The 19,600-nt window shown below is 45.7% G+C and overlaps 3 protein-coding genes across 3 annotated transcripts; all 3 read left to right on the plus strand.

Moving 5' to 3' along the window:
* The first annotated feature begins 1,263 nt into the window (after positions 1 to 1,263).
* Positions 1,264 to 9,399, plus strand: LOC132336293 (solute carrier family 2, facilitated glucose transporter member 11-like). Its single transcript, XM_059863628.1, has 12 exons — positions 1,264 to 1,287; positions 2,169 to 2,267; positions 2,692 to 2,852; positions 4,392 to 4,516; positions 4,767 to 4,896; positions 5,470 to 5,618; positions 6,777 to 6,964; positions 7,105 to 7,215; positions 7,729 to 7,830; positions 7,996 to 8,071; positions 8,729 to 8,856; positions 9,193 to 9,399. Exons 1-12 carry the CDS (start codon positions 1,264 to 1,266, stop codon positions 9,397 to 9,399), a joined length of 1,500 nt encoding a protein of 499 aa, XP_059719611.1.
* A 2,315-nt stretch (positions 9,400 to 11,714) lies between these two features.
* On the plus strand, positions 11,715 to 14,901 carry LOC132336345 (macrophage migration inhibitory factor-like). Its single transcript, XM_059863749.1, has 3 exons — positions 11,715 to 11,822; positions 14,235 to 14,407; positions 14,835 to 14,901. The coding sequence occupies exons 1-3, from the start codon at positions 11,715 to 11,717 to the stop codon at positions 14,899 to 14,901; spliced, it is 348 nt and encodes a 115-aa protein (XP_059719732.1).
* A 2,243-nt stretch (positions 14,902 to 17,144) lies between these two features.
* LOC132336264 (macrophage migration inhibitory factor) lies at positions 17,145 to 19,509 on the plus strand. Its single transcript, XM_059863583.1, has 3 exons — positions 17,145 to 17,370; positions 18,238 to 18,410; positions 19,242 to 19,509. The coding sequence occupies exons 1-3, from the start codon at positions 17,263 to 17,265 to the stop codon at positions 19,306 to 19,308; spliced, it is 348 nt and encodes a 115-aa protein (XP_059719566.1). The 5' UTR covers positions 17,145 to 17,262; the 3' UTR covers positions 19,309 to 19,509.
* The last annotated feature ends 91 nt before the right edge of the window (positions 19,510 to 19,600 follow it).

The raw sequence follows: 19,600 nt of genomic DNA on the forward strand, positions 1-19,600 counted from the left end.
CCCCCCAACACCATCTGAGCAAGGCAGATAGCAGCAGCTAACATGGAATTTTGTCCCTTAGTCAGATGCACAGCATGCGGTTTCAACTTTGTGTAATTTTACAGAAAAGGAAATTCATTCTTAGCATCAAGGGGACAGTCTCATTTGCACTCTAACAACAGCTTCTCTGCTAGAGAACCTCAACTGAAAAAAAATCCCTCTATGAACTCTCAGCACAAATCAACAGCAAAGTCAAGGCCATGATGAGGCCTGAGAGTGGCAGGAGAGATGGCTGGGTGGTGCCATGCACTACATTTCCAACCTCAGCCAGGGAATCCAGGAACATGCTTTGCATATGAAATATTTTCTAGTAACTATGACTGCTGGCATCAACTAAGCTCTTTATGATTTCATCCTCTCCTTCAACTGAAGTGTAAATGGCAAGTACTAAGCCATGTACCAACTGAATACATTCAAGACCCTCTGAATTGTGAAATAACTGAAGTTAAAGCCTGAGAATTTTCTCTTTCTTTTTCAGAAGAAACAGACATCAATCCAGCTGTGGAGGTCACAAAGCAGCCTCAAAACAACCTTATTTTTCATGGCAGACACAGAAATAATACACTGGCTAGTGGAAATGCCAGACAAAACTGTGCATGATGAATCTTTCTCTCTACTAGCAAAGAAAAATCATCTACTAAATATTTGGCTGGTCAAGCCTGGTGTACCAGTGTAGAATTGTTAAGTTTGCACCCCATTTCAAAATCATGGAGTAGTTCAGTTCCTTCCAGTAATGATTAAGTCACGATGTGCTCCAGTTGCTGTCACCTGGAGAGAGGACAGCTCTTTCCTGTGACACACCAAAGTCCTGGAGTTCACTGCTTAGCCCCATCTAGGATTCCCAGCAGAGAACTCTGTCTCTAAGTGTCTCACTTGTGTTGAAAACTGAGCAGGTGATGATGATGGGAATCCTGTTGAAGATTGTTTTCTCAGTCCCCTGTCCCCCTAGCAGAAGACAGAGTTCATGAAGTACCCAGGTCCTGCAAGGGACACCGTACTGTTTACTTGGGCTACACATAAGCATTGGTTGAAATATTTAATCCAGCAATCCTAAACTTTGTACGACAGCTGGAATATGTGCAATTAACTCCAAACCCTCTGAAGTAAAATTTAACTTCTGTAACATGGGACTAGTTCAGTGACACTGCTGCTGGGTCATGTGGGCATTTGGCTCCTTTGGCAGGTACCAGCAGTGAGCAGAAGGCACTGGCTCATTCACAGGAGATGGCTGCCTTCCTCTCCAACCTGGTGAGTACCTCCTCACAGCTCCTCTGGCCTCTGGCTTACAAAAGACAAAGATAACATAATACTAGAGATTCAGGTTCTTTAAAGATTTTAAATTCCTTTGTGACAGAGACCATGTTTCCTTTCTGTGTTTGAACATCACAAAGAGCAATGGGGCTAAGGGCCATGAAGATTCTGTTGCATTGTCTTTCTATGTAACAAGATAAAACAAAATTGAAAAGAAATTCAAATGAAATTAAATGAAAATTTAACAACAGCTCTGGCTCTTGCAGTACTGACTATGATACTTTGTCTTCTAAATAACTGAAAACAATACTAAATATTAAGCACTCTGATTACTTCCCAAAATAATGAATTTAGTAATGGTACAGCAAAAGGCTAAGAAATCATGACATAAACTTTTAAACAAATTTCTTTCTTCACTTCATCAAAAAATGATTAATATAATCCATGAGGAGTTTCCATCATCTTTAAAAGGGAAGAAGTGATATGTATCATCAAACATTATGGTTTGGTGTACATTGGTTGCTGTCCATGGCACACAGGGAAAATGATTCCCTCTTCTCCATGCCCAGGTCTGACACCTTTATCCAGCCAAGCTGTCAGCTGTTGCAGGCATACAGTGAGGGTTGTACTATCAGGAAGACCTTTTCAAACTCCTTTTCCTTCTTGCAAGCAGAGTGATGGATTATCACCTTACACCCATTTGCTCTGGCACTGTGGCTGATGGTTGTGCTTTGGCAGCAGATTAGAGGGATTTTGAAAAATGTTTGAATTCAAAAGGATCTGAAGTGGACAAAGAGGAAGTGTGGCTACAAAGTCTCTGGCCCTGCACAAAACTAGAGTAGTGAGAAGCTGATGGAGATTTTATTTTTGTTTTGCAGGTTCAGTTCCGGGGCCTACTTCAAATGATCTTAGTGCTGGGAATTGGGGGCAGTTTCCCATATGGATTCCATATTTCTGTCATCAACTATCCTTCTGTGGTAAGTAGCCATGTCTCTGAGGCTGAAACACAAAGGTGAGAGCCTCTGTTCTCCCATAAATCCCAAATTTACTGAGCACTCAGCTGATAAGTCTAGGCCTTTTCTTTGGCTGACAGAAACATCCCCTGCAGAGAACTTTTCCTCCTTAAAAGAACTGGATAGCATTTCCTGTTTGAAATAAGCTCTTGCCATGTAGTGTACAAGCCTCCAAAGGAGGGCACACAATGAGCTCTCAGCATGCTCACCAGGAAGCTTCCCAACTGATACAGACTAGAAGAATTTGCAGTGTGATCTCAATCAATTTGTTTTACTAAAAAAAGTCTCAAGTCTAATATGAGAGCCACAGGCCTGATCTGAAGTACAACAACCAGATGTGAAGGGATCTCATACCCATTATCCAGGCAAATCTCGTTTTCTTTTTCAGCACATCAGGAAGTTTATTAATGAAACCTGGATAGACCGACACGGCTCTCCCCTCCACCCCGAGACAATCATGCTGCTCTGGTCCTTCATTGTGTCTGTTTATGGGATAGGAGGATTCCTGGGCAGCCTCTGCTGTGGCTACCTGACTACAAAATACAGGAAGTAAGTGCTGCTTGTAACAGCTCAGCAGTCAGAAAGTACAGGGAAATACCAAGGGGACAAATAAATCCCTTCTTTTTGGTTGAAGCAGCCCTGTTGAAGACAATTGATTTGGTGTCCTGGCACATCCACTTTTTCCAAGCAGCTATGTCCGATTTATCTGCCCTCCCCAAGGAACTGTGTTCTGTGAGGGCTGCAGTCATCATCACATCACCAGATCAGTGCCTCTGGGAGTAGTGGCATAGGGACACATTCTCTCCAAGGTCCCCTATCATTCTGATAAAGATCTCCCAAGCTTTACAAACTCCAATGGAGGAGCTGTGTGCCTTGGGTTGTAACACACTATAGGCAGTTACTCAAACACCTGGAAAATATCCTTATGTGACAAGGAAGAGTCAGATTTCCATTTAAATGCACTCATTGTGGGGTGGTGACATTACGTTAAATATTCAGATCTACTCTAGTGAAAATAAGGAGAGAGGAGAAAAAAAATCGCTTATAATTTCACTGTAAAGATATAATCAGCACCAAAACAAATGTCCAGGAGACATCTCTGTTCTTGACAATCCATTTTACTGAAAGCTAGCTCCAAACTATCTTTGCCCCTGGACAAAGGAAGGATTCCTCACCAGTCTGGTCTGTTCTCGGTGCCTTGTGTGTAACACCACTAATTTCATTTGCAGAGAAATTGGCAAACATATCTTCTTGGTGTGACCCACTTAAAGATCTGCTCCACAACACACTGATCCAGGGGCCCCTCATTTGGGTCTCAACAAACCATCTTAACCTGCCTGCAATTGTGTTCTTTCCTCACAGGTAAGTGCCCCCAAGAAATTTCTTGTGGGACACTGCCTCATCCCACACGCTGAGAGTCTCCCAAGGCTGGAAACAGGATGCTGCACCTCTCCCATGGGTTATTTAACACGTGCTGGCCCAATTGCTGAGTCACAGCCTAAACACAGAGTCTCTGTGATCCTCAGTGTGTGCAAGGGGGCTCTTGTCTAGCAAGTGTCACAGCAAAACTTCTGAGTGCAAAAGACTTGGAGCCTGAGACACCAGGGTGGTGAACACACCAGCCTGTGATTCTCACAGGGTGACTTTTGAAATGAAATATGCCTCTAGAAAACTCTGTCTGCCATCTCAGAGCACCCATTTAGCCAAGGATGTCATTAGTATGAGCCATTCTAGAATGGGACCTGTGGACTCAGACCATTTCTGGGGAACAACCTGACATTTTATGAAGACTTATAGCCATTTAAAAATCTTGGTGACAAACTGGGCCACTCCTTCCATCTTTTTCCCTACTTGTACTGTGGAAATACTGACAAACTGTGGATGGATTAATTGAAATCTAAAAGATCCTAAAGTTTTAAAGAACCATTTTGACTATCCTAAGTTGAAATTATTTCAGCCATTCCTCAAAACAGTAGGAATGGCTGTACCATGCTTCCTGCCACAGCAAGATTAGTCAAAAGAGTACAAGAGGTTCTCACTAAATCTCACACTAAATTCTCAAGGTCTTTTTTTCTTTTTTGTTTACAGGAAAAAGTGCCAAGTGTTCACCAACCTGATCATGTTGGTAGCTGCACTTTTCATGGCCCTCAGTAAAACAGCCAAATCCTTCGAGATGGTTCTGGCTGGGCGCTTTCTCTATGGCATTGGTGCAGGTATGTCAGCATGGCCTGCAAGGCTGCAGGCTCTGCCCTGCTCTCCTGGGCTTGTCTCTACAGCCATCCTTTAAGAATGGTTTTTAAAGCAAATAAAACCAGGCACTCAAGAAAAGTGAAAGTATCATCTCTTTTGCAAGAGATTGTAATTTAAATAGCAGAGTGACTGCAAACAATATTAGAGAGGATGGTGAAAAAGTTAGCATTTTCTAAATATTTAAACTGTTATTTATCCTCTTGTATGTTCAAGGTTTTTCTCTCAATATACACCCTCAGTATGTAGGAGAGATTTCACCCAAGAAGTTGCGTGGGTTTACCAATGCCACTGTTGCTGTTTTTCTGACCCTGGGAAAACTCACAGGACAGGTTGTTGGACTACGGTAAATTCTCCAAGTTTTCTATCAGATTGCACTAAAAGTAGAAATGTTTCTCTAACTTTATCCTCTCACCTAGTCAGTGACTGAGAAACACTCTCCTCCTCCCCAAAACATGCCTTAGCTTATGCCAGAAGAAAATTATTGATTGTATTTAAGGGAAATATAGTTTTAAATATAGAAGGCAGAAAATTATTTACTCATAATCTGATTTCTTATTTCCACACTCTTTCTACTAGGAGACTTCCCCTTCAAAATTCATTGTACTTACATTAAAAGTCTTAGGAAATGTTTGGCTCTTGTGGCCAAGCAGTGATCAAATGAATCTCATCAGCACTCTAGACATTATACTGGGTTCTGATAATATTCAGAAAGATTTTCAAAATATCAGATAATTCCTTTAAAATAAATTGTCAGAAACAAAAATAGCCCAAAATGTGAGATCTGCCAAATTAAAATTCAGAGGTTAACTCCACTGAACCCTTGAATGGAATCTGAGCAATCTTTGTCACTCAGAAAAACTTCCTGAACATTCATTCCATTATTTCAGCATAATTTTGTTTCACATACACTTTCCAGGGAGATTTTAGGAAGCGAAGCTTTGTGGCCATGGTTGTTAGCATCTAGTGGACTTTCAGCATTGGTTCAACTGGTTACCCTCCCATTTTTCCCTGATTCACCATCCTACCTCCTGATACAGAAGGGTAATGAGGAAGCCTGCAGGAAAGGTAGAGTGTCTGCTTTCCTCACTTACTTCCCTTCATCTGCTGTGTCACAGGGAGAGCCTCTGCAGCAGAGGAGGCAGGGCAGAGCTGTGCTGCACAGTGCAGTGCCATGGAGAACAGGCAGTTTCAGCCACAGCCAACCACAGCCAACATCTGAGGTACCCCTGGCAATGTCTGTGCTGACCTGGGCCTCTCTCAGCCTCACTCAGTCCATGAAGACAAGAAACACAGATGTATATCAGCACATCTAACATTTCCCACCTTGGTGGGCGCTGCTATTTCTTTAAAGGAAATGGTTCAGGCAGCTTACCCTTTTTGTATTGTTAAATAAAAAGTACTCAAAGGTTTACTTTGTTTGCAGTTAAGTAAACTCCACATTAGAAAGCTGTGCTATACTGACAACCAGACAGACAAAATCCTGTAAATTGCTCACTGCCCCTGCAGCAACCAGATGGCAGAGGCAGCACCAGCACCTACTCCAATGGACAGGCAGCCTAAAGGGTTTAATGTATGTGGAAACCCAGGGCACTGGGAATATTTCTGTCTGCTCTGGGGTGCCCTGACCCCCAGGGCAGCACTGATTTTGACCCTCATCCATGGAGAAAGTTTCCCAGACTTCAAGAGAGACTGGAATCCACAAAAGTGTGAAACAGATTACAGAGAGCAGTGTAGGTGTATCACTTGGTGAGAAATTTAGGTTTTGGGATTTTTATTGTGTTGTGGATGGAAGCAAGGTGGAGGGCACAGGGTGTTGTCCTGGGTTTCTTCTTCATGCTTCTTCTTCCTTCTTCTTCTTGGGTTTGGGTGGCATTTTGTAATTGGGCAGTAAAGTCCCCATTGCAGCTCTTTGGGATCAGTTATTGGGTTAAAAGGGAAAATAATCCGGGTGTCAGCTCTTAATTGGACAGTTTAGTCTTAAAAGACCTTGTAACAAGAGATTGCTGACCATTTTGTGCCTTCTAATGAAAAGCTGCTGAACTCAGTAGTGAGACTGTGTTGCTGATAAGAAATAATAAACACCTGAGTCCAAACATGAACGACCATCTCAAGGGCCTTCAATCCAGACTCAGCAAAACCAGTGACTGAAACCCCCACAAATGTAAACACTCCTGATGGAGCTCCCCTGGTAGGATAATCCACCTCCCTCTTTCTCCCCTACAGCCATCAGGAAGCTCTGGGGGGAAGGAGACCACCAAGCAGAAATGGATGACATTATGAAGGAGAAGGGTGCAATGGCGAGCACCAAAACCGTGCGTGTCCTTGAAGTCATAAAGGAGCGATCCTTGCGCTGGCAGCTCTACGTTCTGGTCATTGTCATGACCACGCTGCAGCTCTGTGGGATAAATGCAGTTGAGTGCTCTCTTCATACCCAGGACAAGAGAGGCAGCATTACAAACCTCTCAAAGTCAGTGTTATTAAACCAGCTTAGAATTCTATCTCAAATGCAACACCTTTTTTCATAGGTTTATTTCCTCTTTGCATTTTTCAGATCTACTTCTATTCTTTTGAAGTATTCCACACAGCCAAGTTTGAAGAATACCTTATCCCATACGTGTCCCTGGGAGTTGGGTTGTGTGAGTGCTTGTCCTCCATACTGTGTGTAAGTCTTTTCAGATTTGACTTTTGAAGGAAAAATTTAATGTGGTCAACAACTGTGCCTTTCCTTTCTTATAACTGGGGTCAAGGAAATTTTGCATAACCAAAGCCACATCTTCCTGCTTCTGCAAAACCACAGGCAGGATGCAAAGAAGTTTTTTCCCTAAATTATTTGCATGAGTGTGTGTCTTTAGACTCACTTTTTTTCTGCAAAATAATAATCTTCTGATGTTCTGGATTAGATGTGTGTACATATGTGTGGACAATTTGACATATGCCAGCATGCAAAAGAGGGAATTGTCTAATAACAGCTTAGGGCTGACTAATAAACACAGCTTAATTAATAATGAATTCTTTTAAAAAAAACAAATCAAATTCATTAGGAACTAAGAGACTCTCAAATGACACTGATTTATGGCTATTATTTAGACAAGTCTTCTGCACAGAATGCATGGAGAGAGGAGGAATGATTTCCTTTGAGGCCTGGGGTTTGTGAGCTGTGTTTTCTGCTTTGCAGAGCACCCTCATAGACCGCTTTGGGCGGAAGGTGCTGCTCTGGGGTGGATACTTGCTGATGTGCTCTGTGCTGGCACTGCTCACCATGACCCTGTCACTGCAGGTAAAGAGGCAGCAGCCTCCTGGCCACTGCCCCAGCCCCAGCCCCCCTTTCTGCTCCTAACTTGCAGGAGATGTATAAAATCTTCAGCCAGTGGCAGGAAGTACAGAGCTCTGCTATTCTGTCCTGTGTCTAATGGTTTGCTATCACTGGTTTCTCACTTTTTAGCATAAGTTTTTCTGGATGCATTACTTCAGTGTTATCTTGATCTTCCTGTTCGTTGTCTTCTTTGGAATTGGACCATGTGAGTACATCAGTGGTTCTGCTGGGAGGAAATTTGGTGTTGAATTGGTTGGCAAAGGAAGAACTGGCTAGTGCCCTGCTAAAAAGTTCTGGAAATTGAGGAGGGAAGGGCAGACGCATACAAGTGGGAGACAGGAAAAGGATGCAGACACCTCAAATTTTATTGCTGATCACATGATCTAATTTAAAACAGTGTCATCTTCTCCAGGGGGCGTGAGATAGCAATTTCAAAACAACTTCTAAATTAATCAGCTAAAAACAGGATTCTAGGCATTGCCAGGTATGTTAAAGTAATCATCTTCAATAACTCAACAAGTCAAGCTTGTGCCTACCAACATGCTCCAGGTGGAAGTGGCCACAGGAGCCAAAAGAGAGGCTGGTTTTATAAAACCTGCATCAGTAACACCTACCAGTGCAATATGGAGCTGCACAGATCCACTGGTACCAGAAAAACGACTCCAGTACATACAAGAGGAGCCTGAATTAACTGCTGGGTTCCATTTCTGGAATCAAGGCCTTTCACCCTCATAGCAGAGGCCACCTACCAACAGGTGACCTATTCTGCCTGTCTGTCCTCTCTGCCACTGCCATTGGGAGGAGCTTCAGCAGAAGCAAGGAAACAAATAAACCTGGTGTGTGTTTGGCTTTGCTTTTTCAGCTGGAGCCACCATATCTGTGATGGTTGAAATCTTCAGCCAGTCATACAGACCATCAGCCTTTCTGATTGTTGGCTGCATCAACTGGATGGGACTCTTTGTGCTTGGGATGATTTTTCCAGTAATTGTTGTAAGTGACTCCCAGAGGATCCCTCTTTCCAGGCTAATCTGTTTCTGAATGCCAACAAGGGGAAAAATAGGAGCAATAAATTGCAATGACATGCAAAGCTTAGCACTCAGTCCAAACAGCAAACCTGCTCAGAAACTCCCCAGGCTTGTCAAGGAGCAGCACTTGGACTCAGGTCCAACATGGCCAGTGGGAACTCCTGGGTTGGTACCTGTCCTGGACTGTGCATTGAGCACACCTTTGAATTTGAACTTCTAAGACACAGGCTTGCACTAAAGGTCAGGGAAATAGAAAAGACTTTCTTATTTTCCTTACATTGTCTTGCATTTCTGCCTGCAGGATAACCTTGGACCTCTCTGCTTCCTTATCTTTTTGGGAATCCTTGTTTTATCAGCAATTTTCATCTACCTGTATCTTCCTGAGACCAAGGGAAAATCAATCATGGAAATAAAAGCAGAATTCAACAAGCTGAACTTTGGGAAAAAAGAAATCTCTGTCATTGAAAATAACTTTCCTAAGGAACAGTTGTATTGCACCAAGCTCTGAATGTTCAGAGAAGAAATTTGCATCTCTTAGAAAAGACAGGAAATAATGTTGCAATAGAACTAAAAAGGAAACATTAAAAACAGACTGCAAGCTTCTGTCTCATTTGTTTTTTCTTTTTGAAGATAGAGATGAAACTCATTATTCTAGAGTAACACTAAGTACCTCATAAGCAGGAACCTGCTGGCAAACAGCTCAGAGTATCAGAAATACAAAAGAACAAGTGAAATATTTTCAGATGAACCAAGGTAAAGAATTATTAAGAAGGCTCAATGACCAACAGTCATGAGGCTGGGGAAACACAGAATTCTAAAGTGTGGCTGACAGGCAGCAGAGAGAAAGCTAAATACATGGTTTAGGGTGACCCAAGATGATACAGACTAAAAATTAACACCTCAAATTCAGGTTTCAGCATGACATCAGAGAAAAGCATTGAAAGTGATATTTGCTGAGCAACAGTCCTGGAGATGTAATGGAAATCTCAGTGGAAAACATCCTGGTAACTCTAGGCAGGAAGAAGGACCTGCTAAACTGAGATATTCTTGTATGCAAAAGAAGTAAAATGGCTGCTATAAAAGAAAGCAGACTCTGGAGAGCATCTCTGGTATCTAAGGAACTGGAGCACCAGCTTCTGGGAATTACATCAGATGTTTTCACAGAAGAAAGAGTTTGTTTTGGAAATGTTTTTCTTGCTATGTAAGCAAGCTGGGAATAAGGACTGATTATTGTACCCAGCAGTAAAAATAGGTTGTGAAGTTCACTGGAAATAGTCTAAGTTTTTCCAAGTGACCAATAACAAGTGTAGGATGGCTTGTAACTAAACACCTTGGGTCATGCCACCTGCTTTCCTCTAACCACTGAAGAAAAAGTGAATCAATATTACAAACTACAGCTCCTCTTCTTACAGATGGAGGTGTCACTTGTGTTTGTTTTTAACACTTTGGCTTAGGAAATATACCCTGAAAAAGCTTTTTGTAAACTAGGTTTTATTCCTGGGCTTTTTTAGGGTTTTCATTATTTTCAGAATGCATTCAGGAAACACAGTCCACAAACGTGGGCTGTAAATGAACACTGACATTTCATCTCCTGACTTTTTATTTGCTGACTTTTTACAGCAAGGGTGCTACAGTGAAGGAACTAACTCGAAATCAACATAGACCACACAATCATAGAATGGATTGGGTTGGAAGGGACCTTAGAAATCACCTAGTTCCACCCCCCTGCCATGGGCAGGGATGCCACCATTTAGGTCAGGTTGTTCAGGCCCAGTCAACCTGACCTTGAACACAATCAGCTTCAGCACGTTCCTGCAGAAGTTTTTACAATTAAAAAGTGTTTACTGCAATTACACCATTCAATACAAGCATTTAGTGCAAGCTATAGAAAGCCTGGAGAAAATGGAGTGAGTAGAAAAGCTCACAACTCAGAAACAACTGGGCACAAAGACAGCCATCACTTTTAACATGGAGAGATGGTCAAACCATTTATTTTATCCCCATCAGCATTTTCAAGCTGCTCTCCCCACACATCTCCCTGTGAACACCCCCTACCAAATGCCATATGATCCCTCTGAATCACTTCTCTCACGTAAGGCTCTTCCAGGCAGCAGTGAGAACTGATCCCAGGCTTGCCATGCACTCCTCCAGTCTGGATAAAAGCAGCTCAGGTCAGAAAGCCTGTGGATTTCCTATCTCTCAGGAGCTATGACTGTTATGGAACTATTTGCACAACAAAGGAGCAAGTTGAAAACAAGCCTTCTCTGAGCATGTAGAATGCATCAGCACAGTGGAAAATCAAGGCTCTGATTTTAAGGCATCTTTGTGGTGACTAAGTCATGGTTCAGGAAAGGTCTGCACAACATGTGTCACTGGGGGTTTTTGTTATGGTCTATTCCACAGAGTGAGTTTCAGACCTCACAATTGAATTATTAGTCCAATTTTTTAAAAAACAATTCCTAGGCTTGCCTAAAGAGGCCTGCACTCAGTCTCTGAAACACTTGCTTTTCTACTGGTTTAAAGACTGGGCTGTATCCAAACACGAGGGCTCATTTTGGAAGCTTTGGTTTCCAGAGTGCAAAGCTGGGTTCCCTCCCAGGCCAGTGCACTGGCTGGGTGTGTTAGCAGCCTGCAGATGGCACATTCAGCCTCACCCTCCTGAGACACCCCCACCCCTCTCAATGCACCTGCTGAAGGTATCACTGACTGTTTAGAGGCTCCTGAGGTGCTTACTGGCACAGTGGGCTGGGCCAGCTTGTGGGTGAGTTAGAAATAAAGCTGAGAACAAGGGGGGCTGTAAAAAAACCTGCTCGGAGTCCAAAGATGCCTAAATTCATTGTTAACACAAATATAAGCAAAGCTAAAGTTCCAGAATCATTTGCAAGGGAGCTCACCCAACACTTATCAAAAGCATTGGGCAAACCAGCACAGGTAAGTCCACTTGCTGAAATGTTTTCCCTCTTTAGCCAGCTGTGCCTATGCAATGAGGTGTTTCTGAGTGATAGCCTTGATAAACTAATATAGCTAATGACTCACCAGTATTTGCAGTCTTCTCTCTGGGAGAATATCAAATACTTGTTCACTGTAACTTAGTTTTGTTGAGGTCTCAAAACCCTGGAGTATTCAAACTAGCTTTGTGTGGGATGGTATTGCATGTAGTTATCTGTATATGAAGACAGACAGGTATGTGGGGATGTGTCCACAGGTACCTGTGAATGCCTCTCAAGAACCTGGCTGACTGGAAAGCAAAGCTCAGCCTCTACTTCCTTGCTGAGTCCTGTTGAATAAGTGCCTGTTATTCACCAAACTTCCTGTAGCCTAGTGGTTACTGTTGGAGTACAAAAATTATTTATTCAGCTTGCTTGGACATCTGGCAAAAATATCTGTGTGGCATCCTGCTATTTGTAGTCAAAATAGCAGAGTAAAAGCTGCCTGCTGGTTTCACTACCAGACTGGAGGGGTTTTACCTGCCAAAACATATAGCAAAATATATACAGTATGCTACTGAGGTGAAATCCTGAAATACTGTATTGAGGGTCTTATAAGGATTTATAAGGCTGGTATTTTCTTAATGCTGACTGGTCACTGGTCACTGTATCAGTTGCTTACTGAAGGTTGTAGAATACGAAAAACCAAAAGAAAACTTCTCTACAGAGCTGTAACCTTCCTAACATGAGCTGTACCTCAGCTGCTGTGGCAGCAGTAACTTTAGTGAACTGGCTATAGATCTGTAGCTGCTTGTTTAAGCACCCTTTGTGCATATTCACTGCCCATTTTCAGAACATGTTTGCTTTGCTTGGGGAGTGATGCTTTGAAACTGTGGAAAGAACGAAGTTCTGGTGCCTACAGAAAGGGCTCTGAGGGCTCCCCAGCAAACCTTTCTCTATGCACTGGGATACCTGAACACATTAAATTCTTATGTAAAACGCATGTGTTTTATCCCTCTTTAAAAAAGCCAACTTTTATCAGTCTAGCAAACAAGTACTTGCTGTTGGGGGGGCAAGGGGTGTGTCTTGCATAACAGCTTCTGAATATAAAGCTAGAGGCCAGGGCTGGGATGCAGCTGGAACAGGTTTGTGCAGCTGTGTGGAAGGGCTAATGGGACTCAGAAATATACAGGGAATAACAAAGAGATTTTTCTGAAGAGGACATACAAGCTCTTCGTGACAAAGGAGGCAATAGGAAAGGGAGAGTCTCTTAGTTATAACACAGAAAGAAGGAAAGGATTAGGGTGGGCTGGAATGCAGAGCTTTCCTCTCACAGGAAATTGTGCCATTTGGGGAAAATATGGATTTTTAATCAAATAGGGTTTTTTCCTACTGGAAGAACAGTTCCAAATATTTTCAAACTGCTCTAAGAAGAAAATAATGCTGATTAATGCCTCAACTTGATTTTTCTTTTAATAGTGATAACCTGCTTCCTGGGTAGGAGTTAAAGGCATGGATGTACCTACATTTGGCATAAAGTCAAGAGCACATGGTGTCCAGGCAGGGGAGAACAGGGCCAAGCAAGTGGTACCTCAGCAGGATCTCCTTGGCTTATCCTGTACTGCTGTGGTCTGATGCACCTCACACCCAAACAAACTGTAAATGAGGGCCAAGACTAATTACCCAGACAAGTCCTGGTACTCAGGCTAGCTTGTTTTACCAAGAGGGTGAATTGCTGCTCAGTTCCAACGGTGCGCTGCTAACAAACGTGGGTAAGAACCGCACAGAAGGCAGATGAGTGCCAGAGGAACTGATCCCCACATTCCCCAGGGTGTGGATCTGACACTGTGTATTAGCAGCAGAGAAAATCGAGGGCTGGTCATTAATATTAACATAGATACTTTCTTCTGTTTTTCCTGGTATCAAGAACAAAAGCAGGATTAGGCTGTATTTTGTTTAATGAGGTGCATGTTGATTTAGGCCTCTGCTGTGTCAGTTCACATTTCCCTCAGCAGGGAAGACTGCAGCAGGAGCCAGTGAGGTGCAAAATCTCTCTGGAACGCAATGGGGCAGCAGGACCATTGCACTCCCCCCTTGTCCCTGACCTTCCCACACGGGCAGGGAGAGCCTGGTGGCTCAGACGAGGTGCTGCAGATATGACAGGTCACTGAGCTCCTGGAGCACCTGGACTAGGAAGCCTAAAAACTGTGGAGTCTTTGTACTGGTCTTTGACACAGGAGTGAGGACCTTGGAGCAGAATACAAATCTAGCCAGTAAGATGTCAACAAATGAAAGCCTTGGATATCAAAAACATGCACTTATTTTCACTGCAGTTTGGGTACATAGGTGCCTTCCTGGATTTTCAAAATTTTATTAATATGGCAAAGAAAATAACATTCTTTTTTTTTTCTAACAGTATCTAGCAATACAGATCTCTCCTGATCAGGTGATGTCCTTTGGTGGCTCCACAGACCCTTGTGCCATGTGCTTTCTGTACAGCATTGGAAAGATGGGGGAGAAGGAGAACAAGGTCTACTCCAAATTGCTTTGTGACCTCATGAGCAAACAGCTGAAAATACCATCCGACAGGTGAACTCATACAGCAACTTGTCTGACATGACTTTCCACAGATTGTTAAAACTATTCATCCCAGGCTGGTCCTTTGGTGTTCTCTATTAATGTGCTGATTGAAGACATCAAATGCCAGGTCAACTGGGCAACTCCCCAGCTAAAAAGAAAAGAGCCATTGCAGGAGCTGCAATGCTGATGCCCAGAAGCTTCAGAATTCCTTGGTTAAAATGATGTAGGCGCTGTATGTACCCACAGATATCACCCAGTACAGACACAAGAACTTGATCACTAGGAACTCCAGAATGCAAGTAGAAGGGGCATTAAAAGGGGCAGGAGGAAGGGAGTGTAAGGCCTGGGAAGGATTAAGCCCCAGGGGAGATCTGCAGCCTGACCAGCCTGCAGCACTCTGCTCTCAGCTGGTAACAGGGCCTGTCTTCCCTTCCAGAATCTACATCAGCTTCTTTGACATCAGTCCTGGCAATGTGGGCTGGGATAACATCACCTTTGCTTGAGGTGCCCTGGGGTGATCACAGCTTATTCCTGAACCCTCACCATGGTTGAGAACTGCAGTTCCAGTCACCTTCTGGCATCTGCCAGATGCAAAAGGCACTGACTGGTAACTTAGTTGCTGCTACCCACTGCTGTTTATCTTGCCTGCTGCTTCAATAAAAATGCAGCAGAAACCTTGTGTCTGAGACCTTCTTGCTACGCTGGGAAGACCTGTAGTTGAGATGGAGGGTGCCTTCTCAAAATACTCTCAAGAGAAGCTTTTCTTTCAAAAAAAGGTTTAGTCATATATGAAGATGAACACTTCTTTTGCCTTTGCCCTGTCCTCAAGAGCCAAATTTCAAGAAGAGATAAATATATCTTGACCTGGTTTCAAGATACATTTAAGTTAATAGATGCGCAAATGTTGCACATGGACCTCCCTTCAAAAGGAGCAAAGACATGATTACCTCTTATTTAAAAGGGATGGATTGCAGTCCAGGTCCTCTTTAGGCCTAACACTACAGGGCTATCTAGCTGAGTAACAGAAAAAATTGTGCTGGGAGTCTTCCAGGCCTCAGCACAGGCAGAGGGAGTGAGTGGAAAAAACCACTGTTCACTGCTGTGCCCTCCCCTTTTCATCCACTGAACAATTTGTAGTGACAGCAAAGATTAGAGCACAGCTCAGAAAGAGGCAGAGGCACAGCAAGCCACAGTAATTCCTAGGGACTGAAGTAGTGAATTAATTATGAAAGGAAGATTTGCATACAAATATTTATTATTTAAGCCCTTGGTTAGATAAGATCATTTGCTTCCAAAGTAAAATAAAAGATTGAGTAGAGAGGTTCCCTTAAATTCTATAGTTAAGTGTATTGTGAGTTTTTTCTGGAAGAGCAAACCTTATCACACCCCCGTTCTGAACTCTGTTGTGAACATCCCATTGTGTCCCTACCACAGCTTTGCTTCGCAGCCATGGACTTTAAATACAGACCTGCACCTCAAACAACAAAAATGCTTTGTTGGGATAACAAATGGCAGCTGCTTTGGTGAAAGCTTCTTTCTTAGTCAGGGAGGCGAAAGAGAATGAAATTGCAGATGTCTTTCCTTTGAGCAGCTGCACAGCCAGGGGCTGCCACTCTGGGCCTGGCAGGCCACAGGTGTGCCAGCGGTGACATTGCTCTCAAGCTTTTCTCCCTGCACAGGTAGAATCCCCACCCCACCTCCATGCAACAAACCTAGGAGACAGGAAGGTGAGAGGAATAAGTGGGACTATGCAATGGCAGGGAGCTGAGGATATCAAAGGGAGGAAACTTAATCAGCTCTTAGTGGCTGTTCTTAAGCACTGTTAATCGCTAGGAAAGGAAGTGCTGCAGTTCTCAGCATTATAACCTGTGTCACTCCAGTGCATTCCCATCCAACGTATGACACCATCCCTTACTCCTCATTCAGGGCTACGAGCGCTCACATCCGTACGTGGGGGCAAACTTTGTAGCAGCAGCAACGCACGATTGCTGTGTGTGCAATGTCTGGGCAGAGAGGGCTCCGGGCCTGATCCTCTTGAGCCTTCCTGTGAGTCATGTCGTGAGCAGAGCAGCGCTGCCGCCGTCGGGGCAGGCAAGAGCCAGGGTGGGGAGCCGTGCCCTGGCAGCCTACGTGCATCGCATCACACAGCGCAGCATACGGCTCGGCTCTGCCGCCTCTCACCTCCAACAGACACGCACCAGCTCATTCCTAAGCAAAACAAAACTCACTTCTGCCTCTTTCCAGTATAAAAGTATGATGTGAAAATGGGGAGGCTGAGGAGCAATAGGTAATTTTTAATTTGACTGAAATACATTAGAAAATAATTTATATGGCAGCAAGGCAGACGTTTCTGCTTACACCGAGCAAAAGTTGTAGACACCGTTATTTTATTTTGCAAAAGAAAAAACTTTTCGGAGTCAGGGCAAGTACTCCTTTTTGCAACAGCCAAGCTGGGGCCTATACCCCTCTCTGGCCGCGATCCCGCAGAAACCAGCGGCCGTGCCACAGCGGTACCATCACGTGCGCTGACACCAGGTTATGTATGAGCTGCCCAGAACGCCCGAACCCCGTTCCAGAAAGGAGCCTGCAACAAACCCTCAAAAAATGTTCAGTGGGGGAGACCTCCAGTCGGGACCCGGCCGCGGGAGGGGTCAGCACGCCGCAGCGGGTGCCGCGGGCCGCGGAGCCGGTGTGAGCGTGTGTCCCCGCCCCGCTCCCTCCCCTCCCTGCCGGGCGGGGCCGCTTCACGTCCGGGGCGGCCCCGCGCACTAAAAGCGCCGCTGACGCCTCCTCGCTCCACTGTGCTGGTCTCGCCTCTCGATTAGGTTCCTGTCGCCGGCCCCGCCGCCCCCACCGCCGCCACCATGCCCATGTTCGCCATCTACACCAATGTCTGCAAGGACGCCGTGCCCGACAGCCTGTTGGGCGACCTCACCCAGCAGCTGGCCAAGGCCACTGGCAAGCCCGCGCAGGTGAGGGCGGCCGGCGGGGCCGGCCGGCGCGGGGAGCGGGGCGAGCACGTGCGCGGCGGGCCCGGCGGGAGGGGCGGCGGCGGCGGAGCAGCCCGGGGGCACCTCCGCTCCCTCGGGGCCTGGGGCGGGCGGGCCGCGGCCGCCGAGGAGCAGCTGCTGCACAGCGCGGCGGCGGCCCCGCTGCCCCGGAGGAAGGAGCTGGTGCCCATTCCGCCCCGCGGCGCTAAGTCTCCCGATGGCCGGCCCGTGGCTGGAGCAGCAGCCGGGCCTGCAGGAGCGCCGTGCTCACGTAGCCGGGGATGTGCTGCGCCTGTGCTGGCGGTCGCGATTCGAGCGGCGGAGCTGCGCAGTGGCGCGGACGCAGCCGGCCAGAGGCTCGGATAGACCGAGCGCTGCGGACAGCTCCCGCCGGCTCAGCCATCCGACACGGCCCCTCCTGGGCCAGACCGCAGCAGCCCCAGGAGCCCGATAAGACCGAATCGGTGCCGGTCTGTGATTTGGGGATGTGAGCCCTGGCACGCAGGCACAGGTTTTGGGCCTTTATCTCGCTCCGCCCCGCATGGTGGCGCGACTGTGGCGGGCAGGAGTGCCCGCCTCGCCGGCGGCTTTGTGCACACATAACGGCGTTCCTAAAGCTGAGAGCCGGGCCGAGGGTCCCCGCAGCCCCCAGGGCCGTGCCCCGGTGGGGGCTGCTGGGCCTGAGACTCCCCTGGGCCTGGGAGGTGCGCAGGGGGCAGCACTGAAGAGCTGCCTGACCTCGGTACAACTGCTCTGTTTAGAGTTGGTACCTAAAGCAGATTTTCGTCGGCAGAGGGCAGTTCAGACAGCCTGTAACGGAGCGTTTTCCTCCCTCCCTCCCTCCCGCAGTACATAGCTGTGCACATCATACCTGACCAGATGATGTCTTTCGGGGGCTCCACTGATCCCTGCGCGCTCTGCAGCCTCTACAGCATCGGCAAAATAGGAGGGCAGCAGAACAAGACTTACACCAAGATGCTCTGTGATCTGATCTCAAAGCACTTGCACGTATCTGCAGACAGGTAAGGCTGGGACAAGGCTTAACCATATTACCTGGCTTTCTGAAAGTGCTTTGAAAAGTCTGTTTAAAAATTTAAAGTGTCAGGAATAAGTCCATGTGTTTTGGAAAATACCAAGTGATTGCTTGCAGCACTTTTATGTCCATGTAAGAATTCGGTGCCTGCCTCTTTCCCTGGAGAGTCCTCTATTCAATGGCTTTCTGCTCTGAGAGTAGGGATAAACACTAGAGCACTGACAAGTTGCCCAGTGTGTTTTCTGCCTCTGAGGTGTGATGTCCTCTGGGGAAGCAAGGCTGAAAGCACGAGCAAGGAGTAGTAGCAGCCCGGAGCTGAGAGACAGGAGTAGAAGGCAGCAGGCTGTGAGCAGCTCCCCTGCAGGCTGCAGAGTTCAGCAGTGTCGGTGTGAAGCTGTGAAGGATGGGAAGAACCCGGTGCCATCAGGGTTGAAGGGAGACACACAGAGCCAGGCCTGAGGGCTTGCTTAACTCCCCGAGGCTGCCAGTCTGTGTGACACTGTGAGGGACTGCTGCCTCAGAAACAAAAAGGGGCTGATCTCCAGAAATTCTTGACAGGCTGCTGAACGAAATCCATCTGGTGTCTGGACAGTCCCTGACTGCAGAATAATTTGTATTTAAAAAAAAGAGAGAAAGTAGTACAAATTTGAGGACTGAGAAATATTGACTGTTCAGAGACTGCACCAGATTTTTGGTAAAGATGAAGCTTGATGATTTTTCAAGCAGGATAATGGGAAGCACTGTCCCTTGTTGTGTTGTCCCAGCTTATATAAATGAGTTAATAAGGTCGTTGTTATTTCCTCCTGTACCTCTTCTGCAGGGTCTACATCAACTACTTTGACATGAACGCTGCCAACGTGGGCTGGAACGGCTCCACCTTTGCATAGAGCTCTCCTGTCTGTCTGAAGAGGCTGTTCCTGGACCTCCCCTCACCCTGCCCCGTAGCAGAGACCACAGCACAAATGGCCCCGTGTTGCACTTTGTGCGCTCTCACAGATTGATGGCTCCTTGCTAGTGTGTTTAAATATTGCTGCTTCAACATTCCTCTGTTTTCTCTGTGTAGAAAACAAATAAAGATTTAGAAGTAAGCTGTGTGGTGTAGGCTTTGGCAGGCTGGGGATGGAGTTGGGCAATTGCTAACATATCTGTTCCACTCTGATCCTAAAGCAAACAAAAGGA

Source organism: Haemorhous mexicanus, chromosome 19, assembly GCF_027477595.1.
Source record: "Haemorhous mexicanus isolate bHaeMex1 chromosome 19, bHaeMex1.pri, whole genome shotgun sequence".
Lineage (NCBI taxonomy): Eukaryota > Metazoa > Chordata > Aves > Passeriformes > Fringillidae > Haemorhous > Haemorhous mexicanus.